This window comes from Brienomyrus brachyistius, chromosome 20 (genome assembly GCF_023856365.1).
Source record: "Brienomyrus brachyistius isolate T26 chromosome 20, BBRACH_0.4, whole genome shotgun sequence".
NCBI classification, from domain to species: domain Eukaryota; kingdom Metazoa; phylum Chordata; class Actinopteri; order Osteoglossiformes; family Mormyridae; genus Brienomyrus; species Brienomyrus brachyistius.
In genome coordinates, this window is record NC_064552.1 from 16,703,288 (window position 1) to 16,720,137 (window position 16,850).

At 42.4% G+C, this 16,850-nt stretch overlaps 1 protein-coding gene across 2 annotated transcripts; it reads left to right on the top strand.

Annotated features, from left to right (window-relative positions):
• The first annotated feature begins 8,640 nt into the window (after positions 1–8,640).
• Positions 8,641–16,094, top strand: LOC125715401 (uncharacterized). Of its 2 annotated transcripts, none has more exons than XR_007384052.1 (2): positions 8,641–15,688; positions 16,009–16,094. XR_007384052.1 is itself a non-coding variant. In XM_048986831.1 (2 exons), exon 2 carries the CDS (start codon positions 9,373–9,375, stop codon positions 13,789–13,791), a length of 4,419 nt encoding a protein of 1,472 aa, XP_048842788.1. In that variant the 5' UTR covers positions 8,641–8,830; positions 9,151–9,372; the 3' UTR covers positions 13,792–16,094. The 2 variants fall into 2 exon arrangements, 1 of the variants encoding a protein (XP_048842788.1); XM_048986831.1 differs by having other exon boundaries at positions 8,641–8,830; positions 9,151–16,094.
• The last annotated feature ends 756 nt before the right edge of the window (positions 16,095–16,850 follow it).

Genomic DNA, 16,850 nt, shown 5'->3' on the forward strand with positions numbered 1-16,850 from the left:
GGGTTGGTGCCTGTCTAACCCTGGTCTTCGTGTCTCTTTCCTGTTTAGCCAGCACATGTTTACCACTCCCTGTTTGATAACCCTTGTGTGTCAGCCTTGCTCCCTGGACTGCTGCATAGCTCAGTGAGGTGAGTGTCTGGCTTTGAGACTCATGTCCTCCCATTATGGGTTTGAGGCTCTGGCCAGCCTCATTAGTATATTCACATTTATTGATTTTCCATTTCCCTTGTGTTTGTTGTGTTCTGTTTTGGTTTTCTGGACATTGTTTTGCCCCGCTTATGTTCTGCGTCAATATTCCTAGTTTTTAATTCCTGGTATGTAGTTAATGTTTCCTACTTTGTTAAAGTTCCCCATTTTTTGTGCTTGTTAATTGTTAATTAAATTCCTTCACCTGTTGTGTGACAAGAGAGATGATGAACGTCTGGTTGGCACTCTCCTCGCTTGGTATGGTGACCAGCTGGATCCAACTCTCCGTTATCTGCTCCGTCAACCACCGGAGATTTTCGTGCACCTCGCGTACTGTAGGTGGTACAGTACACGTTCCAGGGCGGAGATGCCTCACTCAGGAGGGTTCCACTCTGGCTGGCTAAACTTAAATCCATGGGGTCCTCCCAGACCTCAGGCAGATTCAGCCAGTACACCACCTCTTGCAGCAGACCGAGGCGCTGGTTCTTGGTCCGCTGCGGTGTGTCTTCTTTGAGGTCTGTCATTCTATGACGATCGGTCGGGGAAGCAGGATACGGGAGACCGCAATCCAAAACAAAGGGGTTTATTTCAAGCAGGCAGACAAGTGAGAACACGGTCGACGACGTTAATGACAGACCTGGGGAAAGAAATTTGAACACGGACTTAAATACAGGACATGACATCAGAATAAATGCAAGACAGTTGGTACGCTGGGATTTCACACGAGGTTGGTGTGGCACACACAAAGACTGGACGCGCAAGTCCTGACATGTTGCTGGTTTCCCTGTACTTTGCTGACTAGTTAATTAATCATGTCTTACACCTTTTCCTTCTTTGACCCAGTTTTCTATGTGTACTTAATCGCCTGCATCAATGTTCTTTAACTATTGTACTTTGTTTGTGTGTTTTATGCTGCCTGTTTCCCTTTGTAGGTCTATGTATGGTTCTGTTTGTAGCATTTCCCCTTTTGATTTCTGACCTCTTGTGGTCCTGTTATTTTTGTGGTTTCTCCAATTTGTGTTTAGTTTGGTCGATTAACTCTTGTCTTGGAGCCATTAAAAGGATCGCCATCTTCAATCTGCACACACCATGCCCTACATCTGACAGTCATTTATTTATGTTTAAATATTTATATTTATTTGTTTTGCCTTATGACCATAATTTCCTGTCATAACAGTAAGAACTGTAAGATACACTAATAGTACATAAGAGGTCCAAGGAGCCATGGAGAGTATTTTTTAAATGCGTACAATGCGACATTTTTATCCAAGATGACTTTCAGGAAAACATACGACTTGTGTGCTTCCTAGGATTTGAACACCAGAGGTGTGCATTGTTACCAAAATGCTCGATCTATTAAGGTACAGGAGAGTTATGGAGACTTGCTTAAATAATGCATTACTTTAATGTGGTCACAAAATACTAACTCAAGCTGACAATTCTAAAATATGCACACAATCTATTTTACAGTGTTTTCAATTTGCTATGTCAAGCTCTCATTTTTCAATAAATGTAACCTTGTTAAATAAAACATGACAGCAGAAACCTGAATCTGGTGTGAAGTGTGTCAATACTACAGGCTGTACAGTAGTAAATTTGCAATTTTTTGTAATAAATAAGAGTAAGAACTGTATGTCTCAATCCAAATTGGTTATTACTGGCACTTGTTTAAAGACAACGTCAAGGAAATGAGGTATTATGGTCAACAAAGGGGGTGGCATGGTGGTGCAGTGGTTAGCACTGTTGCCTCACCTCTAAGACCAGGATTCGAGTCTCCGCCTGGGTCACATGTATGTGGAGTTTGCATGTTCTCCCCATGTCGTCGTGGGGTTTCCTCCGGGTACTCCGGTTTCCCCCCACAGTCGAAAAACATGCTGAGGCTAATTGGAGTTGCTAAATTGCCCGTAGGTGTGCATGTGTGAGTGAATGGTGTGTGAGTGTGCCCTGCGATGGGCTGGCCTCCCATCCTGGGTTGTTCCCTGCCTCGTGCCCATTGCTTCCGATAGGCTCCGGACCCCCCGCGACCCAGTAGGATAACCGGTTTGGAAAATGGATGGATGGATGGTCAACAAAGTCTTCATTCTCTGCTCATAAATAACCAATATATGAGACCATATCTTTATAATGAATGCCTCCTATTACAAATTTATTCTCCTGTACTTTTATATTTGCATAATTATGTATCAGGTACCTACCTTTTTTAATGAGTAGACCCCACAGTCGGTAGGGTTTGCAAACTACCCCAACGATTTTGATGTAGCTAATTTTAAGTTTATAAACGACTATAAATTTGCCTTGAAATTTCTTGCGTGAGAGTCTGAAAGTGTAAGTGTCATGCCAGATGCATGAGAGTTGGCAACTATATGGGGGGTCGTTTGGGGTCTTTATTAAGGTGCACATTGTGCTTGAAGACATGCTTACATTACACGAGCATGCAGAATGAAGTGGCTCTCGGTGATTATGAACATGCGACACGAACCTATTTTTCCTGAAGTTTAAAAAGTACATTCGTAACGAAGGCACACATACTCTAAGTCTTGCTGGCAGAAGATGCTCTTGCGGCATGAAGCTGAAAAGACGTCATCAGTGGGTGATGTAAATTTAAATAAACGCCGTGATGGAGGAGGGAACGAACGGCGATAAAATTGGTAGTAGTGACTCCTTTTCTTCCCAACGATTATGTACAGAATAATATATACCCCATATTAATGAAATAATACGTACTTATTTAGATTGTTATTTCAACAAACAACTTTTAGGAACGTTGCAGATTTGGTTATGAATCTCATTTACAAAAAGGCGGGACACATTCCAAAAATTCAAAACTAAAATGTTGTGCAGAAAAACATCGTTTTTAATTTGTAGTGAACCCCGACCCATATTTGCAAGGTCCCCCTTGCTTCAAGATGTATAACTCGGTATTAAACAACTACTTAAATAATTATATCTGTAGCGTTACATTAGATATAGTAGATAGACATTGGTGGGGATACATCACACCGTATGTATCATCATCACCCCCTTGATCTTTGCAGTGACTGTGCTTTTGGTGGATGATCCTGTTATACCCACCGTCGTTAACAAGTGTGCTAATTGAGGACCTTTCCAGAATATTACTTGAAGGTTCCTCCATTAGTAGGTTAACTGATAACAGGTGTGGGTATTGAGATTGGGTGAAAAGGAGCACCCACCAAAGGCTCAGTCTCTGAACTCTAGTCCTACCATTAACACTTTATTGTTCTTTTCCACTGAAGGTGAAATATTTACATTATACAGTATGAAAAGAAACAGCAATCCCCACATCTCTTTTGGTTCATCAATTTATCACAGTATGGTATGGATGCACATTTTTGCAGCTCTTCCTAGTCTTACCTGTATTTCACCCCCCCCCCCCAGTAATGATAGGAATGTTGCAAATATTGAAGCAGCCAGACTCCTGCAATAGGCTGCAAGGTAACTGAGGGGGTGTCTGCCTCTAGCCAGCCACATCATTCCTCTGCTCAACCTGTCAGACATGAGCGTACCTTTAATTATACTCAACCAGTATAATTATTTATAACCAGTATAAGCATTTCCAAAAGGCTTTTGATGTTGTCCCCCACAAGAGGCTCCTACTTAAACTCAAAGCGACAGGTATTTTAGGTACCGTAGCGACCTGGATTGATAACTGGTTAACAGATAGGAAACAGCGAGTAGTTATAAGAGGCACAATGTCAAAGTGGGCTTGCGTTCATAGTGGGGTACCGCAGGGTTCGATTTTAGGACCACTATTGTTCCTAATTTACATAAATGATATGGATACCAATATATACAGTAAACTGGTGAAATTTGCAGATGACACCAAGGTGGGTGGTGTAGCAGATACTGAATTAGTGGCTCAGCAGCTACAGCGGGATCTTGATTTAATTAGTGACTGGGCCGATACCTGGCAGATGAAATTTAACATCGATAAATGTAAGGTACTCCATCTAGGGAGCAGAAATATAAAGTACAGGTATTTCATGGGTGTCACTGAAATAAAGGTAGCTGATCATGAGAAAGACCTTGGTGTGTATGTTGATGCTTCCATGTCCCATTCTCGCCAGTGTGGGGAAGCAATAAAAAAGGCCAATAGGATGTTGGGGTATATCTCCAGGTGTGTGGAGTTTAAGTCAAGGGAGGTAATGCTAAGATTATACAATTCCTTGGTGAGACCTCACCTAGAATATTGTGTGCAGGTTTGGTCACCATATCTTAAAAAGGACATTGTGGCCTTAGAAAAGGTGCAGCGTAGGGCCACAAAAATGATTCCTGGTCTTAGAGGAATGTCATACGAGGAACGGTTACTTGAGCTAAATCTGTTCAGTCTCAAGCAAAGGAGACTGAGGGGGGACATGATCCAGGTATATAAGATTCTAACAGGTTTGGATGCTGTTCAACCAAATAGTTACTTCAGCATTAGTTTAAATACACGAACTCGTGGCCATAGGTGGAAATTAGCGGGAGAACACTTCAAGCTGGATTTAAGGAAGCACTTCTTTACACAGCGTGTAGTCAGAGTATGGAATACCCTTCCTGATAATGTAGTGCAAGCTGAATCCTTGGGTTCCTTTAAATCAGAGCTAGATAAGATTTTAACGACTCTGAGCTATTAGTTTAGTTCTCCCCAAGCGAGCTTGATGGGCCGAATTGCCTCCTCTCGTTTGTATAGTTCTTATGTTCTTATGTTCTAACCAGAAGATGCTATTCAGAGAAACTTGAAGAAAAAGAAATCGCTTTTCCAGATTGAAAACAGAACACATGAAGACCTCTGTATTACGGCATCCTGCACTACTATGCAGTCCAGGGGTTAGGGCACCATAATAAAAGCAAAATGAGAATTTCTCCTGACTACATTATTAATCAAGACAGCCATTTACAAAGATTGGGAGCATAACATAAACCTCAGAAGGGGGAAAGGCCAAAATAGCAAACCAACCAAGACTAGCTATCTGTAGTGTAACTACTTTACCTCAAAACACAAAAATTAACAGAAACTGCCCTCACTCCCTAACTAACCAAACACAGTAGAAAAGCAAACAAAATGGCACCCACTTCTCTACCAGGCTCCCAAAAAAAGCCTATTTACAAGGAAGAAAAAAAGGACATCCTACTCTAAACCAAGCAAAACAACCTCAACTAACAGCCAGTGGGCAACCTGTTCAATACAACCACAACCAGTGACAGAGGAGTGACTCCCAGCCATTCAAAACCAGTCTTAAAAAGCAAGTCTCCGCCCCCTAGTTGTCTTCATTGCCTGCTTGTCAACAACAGGAGATTGTCAGGTAAAATAGTTAAGAATGGCAATGACCGGCAAACTGAAGAGCGTCCAAATATATGTCCGGTCCAAAACATGTGCTGGACTGTAGAGGGTCTTAAGGTTTGTTCAAATGTGTCAGGATAAGGCAAAGGAGGCTCCGGAACCTATACGGCACAATCCAGGTCATGGCGGCAAACAGATCCGTCCCAGTCTATTCCGTAATCTGCGAAGTCAGACTTGAGATAAAAAAAAAACTGAATTCAATTGTTAAGCCATCTAGGGAACTGTAACATCAATTGATCTAATTACCAGTCCATGGCCTGTCCTCAGATAATAATCAGTTATAGATGTTCATACCATTTTAAAGTGTCTTTTAAAAATGTTACACAAATAATGTCTGTTTATGGGGAAAAATTCATTCAAAGGCTCTTACCATATTTGAATGCCATAGTTCAGATGAAATGTGGTAGTTTTGCAGTGTTACTTGGATCCACAATTGGTCAGGTGTCTTCATTTGCTCTATTGAGAGAGGATGTAATTTTGTACTTTTGAATCTTTTGTCAATTCAGGTCAAGGAGGAATTTAGAAGAATAACAACAGTTTCTCTGGAGCAGAGGTTCATTTTTAAACTTGAGCACTACACACCAAAACTTACTGCCCTGATGAAGGCCAAGGAAGGTGTCATGGGGACCAAGCTGAGGCCCATCCTGGACAAACTGAGCCAGGTAAGTTTGTTCAAAATTTGGCTGTTTATATTTTTATGAACAGAGAAGAACCTGTTGTCTCTCTCAAACACACATGGAACAAGAGCCATGTTTGAAAAGATGACATGTGCAGGGGCAGAGAAGCTATAGAGCGTAAAGATTCATGCTTTATATGCAGTATGTCCACATGCATAGCACAAGCCCTTAGACTCTGTAACTTTAGCTTTTCACATGCAGAAATCACTGCTCTTTGCACATGTCTGCTCTCAATTGACTGTTCATTGTATGTAAATAGTTGTTTAGTGTTGACATCATAAATTGTTCACAGAACCAAAGACTTGAGATCAGACGTGAAGCTGTTATCTGTAGCATCATCATGTACCTTGGGGAGGAGCTTCTTGAAGATTGCCTGGTAAATCATAATTTAATTGTCTTATGATACAATTTTAAAACTTAATGTATTATAAATAAAGCAAGTCGCTTCTTAAATAAGAAAGGAAAGAAGATGAGGGGATGGAAGTATTCTGCTCAACCAAATAAGACAATGGAAAAGCCAACAAAATATATCATCTGGAAGAACAAACTAGAGAGATTTGTCAATGATTGACAAGCATAATGACAAAAATAAACCTGCTCGGGGGTTACAAGGTCATAGGGTTTTCTGCCACTGTAAAGTATGGAGCCTTTGACTGCTCACAGCAGAGGCTGAGGGAAATGTTAAATCAACTCTCACTCAGAGGATGCTGTGGAGTGCAGACATCTTGCAACAAATGTTTTATTAATGCTGACTCAATTTAATGTAAGCTGATCTTTGTTAAATGATCAGGAGGACAGTCGCAGTGATGCCACTCAACACGTCCTCAAGATCCTGGTCGTCCATGGTGCTGATGGAGAGGAGCCAGTGGATGGGTATATCCTTCTTGAAGGCAAGGAGATGATGTCTGGATGTGGCAGTACTGCAAAAGCCTGCATGCTGCTTATAGGGCTCTTTTATGGCCTCAACCTTGCATATCCCCCCAGAACTGCGTTACACATTTGAGGTATTTCAGAAACTATTTCTGGAATTAGATGCGATCAAGATTTCCCCAAAGTGCAAGCATTAAAGTTGAAATTGCTCTCTTAGAAGTTGAATATCTAATTGTTGGCTTTGAAAACTATTTTCCTGTTTGTAAGATGGTTTAAATGTTAAATTGCAGGAATGTCTAAATGTTGTAGTTGTACTGTAACAGAGTTTTAAGGTTTTAATTTTGGCTGTTGACATTTTGTGTAAAATAAGGGTTTTAGTCCTGAGAGAAATTTAAGAAGTTTTTTTAATTGTTACACGCTTAATTTCCCTGTGTGTCTGTGTGTGTGAGCGTGACATACTGTGTGTTGACAATTAATGGTTTGAATGTTGCGATTGCTTTGTCAGAGAGATGTTTTATTTGTTTAAAATAAGACTGGTGCTCCCCAGGGATATATGAGCTGTTTTTTTGAAGTGTTGAAATGCTTGTGTAGGAGCTGAGCATGCAGATACCCCAGAAAAATAGTATTACAAACAAATACAGAATTTAAAGAATACTGAGACAATAAATGTATAACACAATCATTCTCCATAATTGGTCCTTTCCAATATGCCACATATATAACATTTACAACTAAATCCAAGCAAAACTAATCAAATTTTTTAATAAAGCAAAAAGAGGGGTGAGAGTCAGTTTCAAATGCCAGCATTCCTTAAAACTTCAAAACACCGTTTACTATACAGACACATATACAGTGTGCATATATACAGTAAATGAATATATATATATATTATATATCTTTTTATTCTTTTTTTTTTTTGTGACCAAATTTTTATTAGAGATTTTTATAACAAAGAACAAAATGGAACAAAACAGAACATACTCCACCCCCACCCCACCCCCAATACACCCTGAGACAGCAGTTCAAATATAAAGAAACAAAAAACCAATAAAGGTCACCGGCACACCCAGCCACGGAGAGCACAGCTAAAAATTGAGGATAAAAGAAATAACACACTTATACCACTGAAAAATGTTAGAATTAGGAAAGTAAAATCAAAACAAAAAACAAGGAATATGGCCTCAGGACATGACCTGCAACCAATCTTTGACCAGCTGCACGTCATGGACCCAGCTCTGGATTGTAGAACCAGACGAGTTGTTAATCCGGGCTGCAGAGAGTTCCAGCAGAAGCAGATCAAGAAAGGTGGACTTCCAGACAGAAGGAATGGCACGATCAGGAGACTTCCAACGAGAGGCTAATAACAACTTGGCCGCTAAGGAGGCAGACATCAGAAGCCTCTGCATATCTTTTTATTCTTATTATTTAATTCTTATTTAATGTTCTCAAGTCCTTTGTCACTGCGAACACGAGATGGCAAACCATATCGATTCACTGCTTCAATAAAGCAGTTTAACACTGTAGCAGCTTTGTAATTGGAGCTGGGTTTTAGGTACATTATCTGTTGGGTTATAACTGAACAGTTGAAGGTCTAAGGTTGCCACCACCGTCAAACTACATTTCCCATAATGCACCAACAAAATGGCTGCTGATCACAAATGAAAACACCTGAACAGGAATGGTAGCTCAGTCTTCAAACAAGCCAAGGAACAGCACAGCAAGCTCTATTCAAGAGTTTACTCCAAAGACACCAATGGTTGGTAAATGTTATTAGGTTATATTAGTTAAAAAGAACTAAAATGCAAAAGCTTTCATTTTGATTTGATTGTCTGTTTGACGTTTGATTGTCTTTATTACATTTGATGTTTAACTGTTCTGTTGTTTGAAGCGAGCATTTAATGAAATTTATTATTTGATTTAACTTAATTCACTAGATTAATTTTATTAATTCATTTGAAATACTTAGAATGGTTCATTTGTTTACCTTAATTTAATTAATATAATCTAAAAAGCTCATGTATTGTTTTAACATCTTACAGAATGACATGGTGAAACCTCTGTGTCTGTGCTTTGTAGGTTATCAACCTGACGGTTCAAACATTGGTTGATTAACTTGAAACCAACAAGTCTAAGTTGGTAAATAAAACTCAACGAAAGGTGAATCAAGAGTTGTCCCGGAGTGTCCTTTTGGAGTGGAACTAGAGTGGAACTTAACAGTTGATAACCAACGGAGCAGCCTGGAGTGGAAGATAAAGGGCTTCATACCAGATAAGCTGTGGACGGAAAAAGGAAATAAAGATGGCTGAAGAGGTCTTGGGGAAGACTGTCAAACTACTGAAGCAGGAGAGGACCATTGCAAAGAGCAGCTTCACCAAACTGGCCAACTTCATTTCAAGGGGAGCAAACACCATGCTGAGAGCTGAATTAAAGGAGGAATTTGGAAAACTTTCAGACCGGTTCAGGTCAGTGCTTGATTCTAATGAGGACTACAGGATCGGACTGGATGCTGACGTCAAGGCGGCGGATAATGAAGCAGAACTTGATAAGCAGCAAGAAACTGACATAAAGACAACCATAAAAGATGCAGAAATTAAAATGGAGGAAGTAAGGGACATTGTACAAACTAACATGTGGGGAAGATATGGAAAGAACGAACTTAGAACATCGATTCTTGAAGCAGAAGAAGCAATTGATGAAGCTGACAGAGTTCAAGTCAGAAGTGACAATCTAGAAGGCTATGAAGGTCACCTCACCTTATTGGAAGAAAAGATAAACGCAGCCATCTCAGCAATGTCTGAGTGGGAGAGATGGATCCCCGAATCATCAAAAGATGAACTGGCTGGGAGACTTAAAGAACTGAGAGCAACCCACAACAGGCTACAATTGAGAAAAGCAGAGTTTGCCATATCAAGGAGGCTGGCTGATCAAGGCACAAGTGGGAAACCTGTCCAACCACCACCACCTGTTGTGAAGATAAAACCAACTACTCTGCCTGTCTTCCAGGGAAGTAAGAGAGAGTTCCACAGGTGGAGAAAGGACTGGGAGAGCCTGCAAAGGCAGGGGGAGCCCACTGGCTCACCTGAAGTTCTGAAGATTCAGCTTCTGGAGAGTGTGAGCGAGACCATTGCAAAAGAATTAAGACTTTCAACCTATACAACAGCAGCTGACATGTTCAGGGTCCTGGACAATAGATACGGCAACAAGTCCACCATTACAGTTGAAATCCTCGAAGAACTAGAGAATATGCCTCCAGTGAAGGGGAACCAGCCGAGGAAAGTCATTGACCTGATTCAATCTGTGGAGAAGGCACTGGCAGATCTGACAGAGCTGGGGAACGTGGGAGCCATGAAAAATCCATTAGTCATCAAGTCCATTGAAAGCAAGTTACCCGACTTCATAAAAAGAGACTGGCTAATGTTCCTGGTCAACCCTGAAAATAATGTCACTGCAGATACTCACTTTGACATGCTCTTGAAATTCCTGAAGAATCAAGAAGAGATACTGGAGAGACTTGAACAACTTAAAATTGTGGACAAGATAGACAAGCCAGAGAAAAGGCATGAAAGAAAGACTGCATCAACCAGAGCTACAAAGAAAGAAGTTGATGAGGGCTGTGGTGTCTGTGGTGATCGTGGACACAGCAAAAAGGTCTTCTTCTGCAAGAAATTTAAAGCTTTGAAACTGTCCGAAAAGAAGTCTGTTCTAAAGAAACTGGGAGCATGCAGCAAATGCTTAGGGTACCATGATGATGACGGATACTGCAGGGAAAATTTTTTATGCAGGAATACAGACTGCAAAACGGGAGGAACTGGTCCAGACCACCATTATTTCCTGTGCCCAAAAACTGAATCCAGAAGAGGAGAAGGGGGTAAAGGTGGAAGAGATGAAAGAAGTAAAGGGAAGTTCACAGAGGAACAGGAGAAGTTCTTGTCACAACTTTCCCCAGAACTAGCAGAGCAATGTCGAAAGGCATTCACTAACAGGTCCTCAGTGACACTCAAAACAGCAGGCCAGTCTGAGCTACTGAAGAAGAATGGGCTGATTGAACTTCCAGTGATCATGATGCTGATGCAGGTGACGGCGAACGCAGGTCAAAAGATTGGTACCCTCATTGACCTAGCATCTGACACCAATTACATAACCCACAAAGCTGCTGAAAGATTGGGCCTGAGGAGTGAAGAGATAACCCTGGTCATACATGGGGTTGGTGGAATGACTATGCGAGTCAATACAAGAAGGTACCTCCTAAAGGTCAGAGTCAAGACTCCAAAAGGGACTGAAAGAGCACATCAACTAGTCTGCTATGGCCTGGATGAAATTGCTAAGGTATATCAAACAATTCAGCCTGAGAAGTTAAAAAGATTCTTCCCAGATGTCCAGCTCGAAGACCTGAAGAGACCAGCCGAAGTCGAGCTTCTCATAAGCCACCGTGAGGGAAGACTTGCACCTCAAAGAGTCAAAGTCATCGGAGACCTTGTTTTGTGGGAAAGCCCATTGGGGAAAACAGTGGGCGGAGCCCATCCTGACTTATTTGAAGAAGTGGAGGTGGCAGCATATGAGTCAAGAACCCATTTCGCTCGCTCCATGCGAACCGCTGCTGTCAGATATCAGGAGATCACAGTTCCAACAACCAAACCAGGCTGGCAACTGCAGGAAGATGCGCTGTCCAAATTTACATCTGCCAGTAACCGTGGGTTCCTTGAGTGGTGGCACTGGGACAGCATCGGAGCCGCATGCGAACCAAGGTGTGGAGGATGTCGATGTGGAAACTGCTCACCAGGAGGAAGAGACATGACCTTAGTAGAGGAGAGGGAGCTTGAGATCATTAAAGGAGGCCTCACCTACAAGGAAAAGGATGCTCACACACCTACACCACACTGGGATGCAAAGTATCCTTGGACTGAATGTCCTACATCTCTCCCTGAAAACAAAAGGGCAGTCCAGGCTTGCTTCTTAAGGATGGAAAAGCAACTAAGCAAGGAACCAGAATGGAAAGTCGCTTATGCAACCCAAATCCATGAAATGGTCGAAAGAGGTGTAGCCATGAAACTCACCAGTGAAGTCATGGAGAAGTGGACGGGACCAGTGTGGTATGTCAGCCACTTGGTGGCGCCTAACCCTCATTCAGTGACAACACCAGTTCGCATTGTCTGGAACAGTAGCCAGAAATACAAAGGGGTAAGCATGAATGATCTTCTTCTAAAGGGACCAGATGTCCTTAACCCCATCAGAGCCATCCTACTAAGATTTAGAGAAGGCGTGCATGCAGCTCTAGGAGACGTAAAGAAGATGTATAACTCTGTCTGGTTGGAGGAGCGTGAGATGCATCTACACAGATTCCTGTGGAGAGACAGCCCAGAAAAGGAGATCTGTGAATACGCAATCACCAGAGTTAACATCGGTGACAAACCCGCTGGTTGCATTGCACAGTTGGCTATGAGGGAGACTGCGAACCTGCCCAAATTCACTCACTTGGTGGATGAACGAAGAGTTATCGAAGAAGACAGTTATGTGGATGACCTCTTAACCTCCCACAATGACCTGCACAGACTTGACAACATCACAGCAAATGTTGAAGAGATTCTAAAAGCTGGAGGCTTCTTCCTTAAACCATGGGTCCGGTCAGGGCAAAGTGGGAGGAAAGGAGCTGAAGCTGATGTCCTAAGCCAGGAGCAAAGGAAAACCTTAATTCTTCCAAACCAAATGAGGGAAGGGGACAACAAAGCCTTGGGCATTGGCTACCAAGTGGATGAGGACAAGCTCTACATGCTGACCGCTGTGAACTTTTCTAAAAGGAAGAAGAAAATGCGAGTTGGCAAAGATCTTCTCGAAGAGGAGGTGAGAACTGAAACACCTAACCCACTGACTAGAAGAGCTCTCTTAAGCCAAGTTGCTGCACTGTATGACCCAATTGGCCTAGTTGCACCGGTCAAGCAGAAAGGAGCGATTCTTGTTCGTAAAGCATTTCAAAAAGGAGGGGGTGGCAAACTGACCCAAGAAACCTGGGATCAACCTCTCTCAGAAGGCCTCAGAGAAGAAGCTATACAGCTTTTCGAAGAATATGTGCAGCTTGGTCGAGTGAAATTCCACAGGAGCCTCACACCATCTGACTGGAAAGGTAAACCTTGGGGCATCACATTCTCTGATGGAAGTGACAAAACATACGGAGCTGTCATGTACTTAAGATGGGAAACAACTCAAGGCATTGAAGTCCGGTTAGTGGAAGCCAAAGCCAAACTCACACCCCTGGATCAAAAGGGAGATGCTGTGAAGGCAGAAATATGTGGCGCAGTCTTTGCAGCTAGGATCAGGAAGTACGTGGAGAAGCATGCACGATTGAAGATTGAGAGATGGTTCCATCTACTGGACAGTCAAACAATCCTAGGAGCCATTCAGCGAGACAATTATGGATACCAAACCTTCTTCGCAAACAGAGTAGGTGAAATCCAGAAGGCTGGGCCAGTGCAAGACTGGTGGTGGATTCGTGGAGATCTAAATATAGCTGACATTATAACAAGAGGAGGCACTCCTGACGATTTGAAGGAGTTCCACATGGCAAAATGGACCAGAGTTCCTGATGTGGCCAGTGGAGGAGTGGCCTATTCATTCAGCTGGAGAAGTTGCAGCCCAGGCCAGGGAGAGTGTAAACAAGCTTCAAACCAAGGCATTTTCAGCTGTACTGACCAGAGCTCAAGCCAAAATGAGTCAACAGAATGAAGATCCACTAACCACTCAGGAAAGTCCTTGTCAAGAGGGAAAATCCACTCTGCCAAGAATGAGGCCCACTGGCTGGGTTAGACATCTCGTGAACATAACACGGTTCAGTAGTCTGACCAAACTGAAGAGAGTAATTGCCTGGATCCGTCGAGCTGCCGAGCAGTGGCTGAAGAGGATTTCAAACCCAAAACGGCCAAAGTGGGACGCAACAACACCCAAGCTGGCTGGATTGACCAGCAAAGAGCTTGAGGATGCATGTGACGACCTCTTACTAGCAGCTCAAGTCGGTGTAACTTTTCCAGAAACAACTCTCAGCAGATTAGCAGTATACAAAGATGTGAACACTGGGCTCCTACTTTGTGGTGGTAGAATCCAGATGTTCAATGAGGAGAAGACTGCCGTGCCAGTTCTGCCATTTGAAGCATGGGTGTCTACTCTGCTGGCACGAGAATCCCATGAAGTTAACCATGAGGGTGTAGCAGCAACCCTTCTCCGGATGAGGAAGACAGCCTGGGTAATAAAAGGCCGGAGAATTGCCAAGAAGATGGTTGACAGTTGTGTGAGCTGCAGGAAGAACAGGGCGAAGCAGTGTCAACAAATAATGGCGCATTTGCCTCCAGAGCGAACAGGCCCAGCTGCTCCTTTCGAATTCACCACCTTGGATCTGTTCGGTCCATATGAAGTGAAAGATGAAGTTAAGAAAACAACCAGACTCAAGGTATGGGGAATTGTCTTCTGTTGCATGGCCTCCCGTGCCATACACACTGACGTGGTAAGTGACCAGTCATCTGAAGGTTTCCTGCTGGCCTACCAAAGATTCACGTCACTGAGAGGGCACCCCAGGAAACTTTGGTCAGACCCCGGTACTAACTTTGTTGGAGCCAAACCTGCTCTGGAGAAGCTATACAAATTCTTTGACCAACTGGACAGGTCTCAAGTTGAAGACCTATCTGCCAAGCATGGAACGGAATGGTCTTGGAAGATCCACCCCTCAGATTCTCCGCATAGAAATGGTGCAGCAGAGGCGGCTGTCAGAATAGTGAAGCGGGCTCTAAGCAACCTTGGTGGAGATGGTGTTTTCACCTGGGGTGAATTCCAAACCTTTCTCTTCATGGCAGCCAACCTTGCTAACGAAAGACCTATTGACGCCAGGACTCAAAGTAGGGAAGACTGTGTAGAGTACATTACCCCAAATTCTCTGCTTTTAGGGCGTGCAAACCCAAAGGGAGACCCTGGAGACTTCCAGTTCGATGGCTATCCATATAAAAGGCTTAAAAGTATCCAAACAGAAGTCAGCAAGTTCTGGAAGAAGTGGAGCCAATTGGCTGGACCAAACCTGTTTGTACGGAACAAATGGCACACTAAAGAGCGAAATGTTGCTGTTGGAGATGTGGTCTGGTTGGCTGACCAAAATGCTCTGAGAGGACAGTACAGACTGGCCAGAGTTGTCAGCGTCAACACTGACAACAAAGGCATTGTAAGAGATGTGCTTGTGAGGACCTTTCCCAGCTATCCTGTTCCCATCAGAAAGGCAGCTGGAAAGGAGCCGGCCGCAGGATCCAACAGGGTTAAACATAAAATCCCGGCCACAACCCTTCATAGAGATGTAAGGCGCCTTGTCATTCTGATTCCCATTGAAGAACAAGAGTGACGGACTGGTGTGACCTCATTGGGTTTGAGAAACCATGAGCTCAAGTGGGAGGTGTTGGGTTATAACTGAACAGTTGAAGGTCTAAGGTTGCCACCACCGTCAAACTACATTTCCCATAATGCACCAACAAAATGGCTGCTGATCACAAATGAAAACACCTGAACAGGAATGGTAGCTCAGTCTTCAAACAAGCCAAGGAACAGCACAGCAAGCTCTACTCAAGAGTTTACTCCAAAGACACCAATGGTTGGTAAATGTTATTAGGTTATATTAGTTAAAAAGAACTAAAATGCAAAAGCTTTCATTTTGATTTGATTGTCTGTTTGACGTTTGATTGTCTTTATTACATTTGATGTTTAACTGTTCTGTTGTTTGAAGCGAGCATTTAATGAAATTTATTATTTGATTTAACTTAATTCACTAGATTAATTTTATTAATTCATTTGAAATACTTAGAATGGTTCATTTGTTTACCTTAATTTAATTAATATAATCTAAAAAGCTCATGTATTGTTTTAACATCTTACAGAATGACATGGTGAAACCTCTGTGTCTGTGCTTTGTAGGTTATCAACCTGACGGTTCAAACATTGGTTGATTAACTTGAAACCAACAAGTCTAAGTTGGTAAATAAAACTCAACGAAAGGTGAATCAAGAGTTGTCCCGGAGTGTCCTTTTGGAGTGGAACTAGAGTGGAACTTAACATTATCTTTCTGCTGTATCTGTCAATTGCTCCGTGAACCACTATTCTCCAGCTATGCAGTACACAATTAAGACATTTAGGCAAAGTTGTGTCCACAAGATTACCATAGTAGTACTAACAAAATCAGCATTTAGATCTTTACAGACAATACTTACTGAATTAACCTGTGATTGCCATCTATATGCCATAGTGACAATGGGGAGTCTAGACTCACAAACCCCTTAACGTACCTCAAACCCACACTGCAAAGAAACCCAGTCACTTTTTTGTATCCAGATTCTAGAAATTCAGTTATGAAGTCGGATATCATTTTTTGCAGATCATCTTGACATATCGGACTGTAGATGCTATGGATGGACAAATCATATTCAGACATTCGTCTTCTGGCTGTTTTTAAACTTACACCCAACATGTTTGACATTTGTGGAATTGTAAAATTGAACTGCAACAGAAATTCCAATTGCATGTGTGTAATATTAATTTTGGGTCGTCCTCTTTTATCAGTGGAAACTGTTCCTGCTTCAAAGCAATTGATGGCACAGTTTGGCTGCGCACTCAAAATGTCTAAAACTTTGCACAAGTTGTCAAGCACTTGCTCTGACTCTTCTGAATCAATACTTTGAAAGCATCTGATCAGGCATTTGCTCCAGCCTGAAGAAGTAGTCATAATCAGTGTGTGGAAAAGTTGCATTGATTAGGCGAAG

Coding starts and splice junctions, on each gene's coding strand:
- LOC125715401 (XM_048986831.1), top strand. CDS start 9,373: ATGGCTGAAGAGGTCTTGGGGAAGACTGTCAAACTACTGAAGCAGGAG.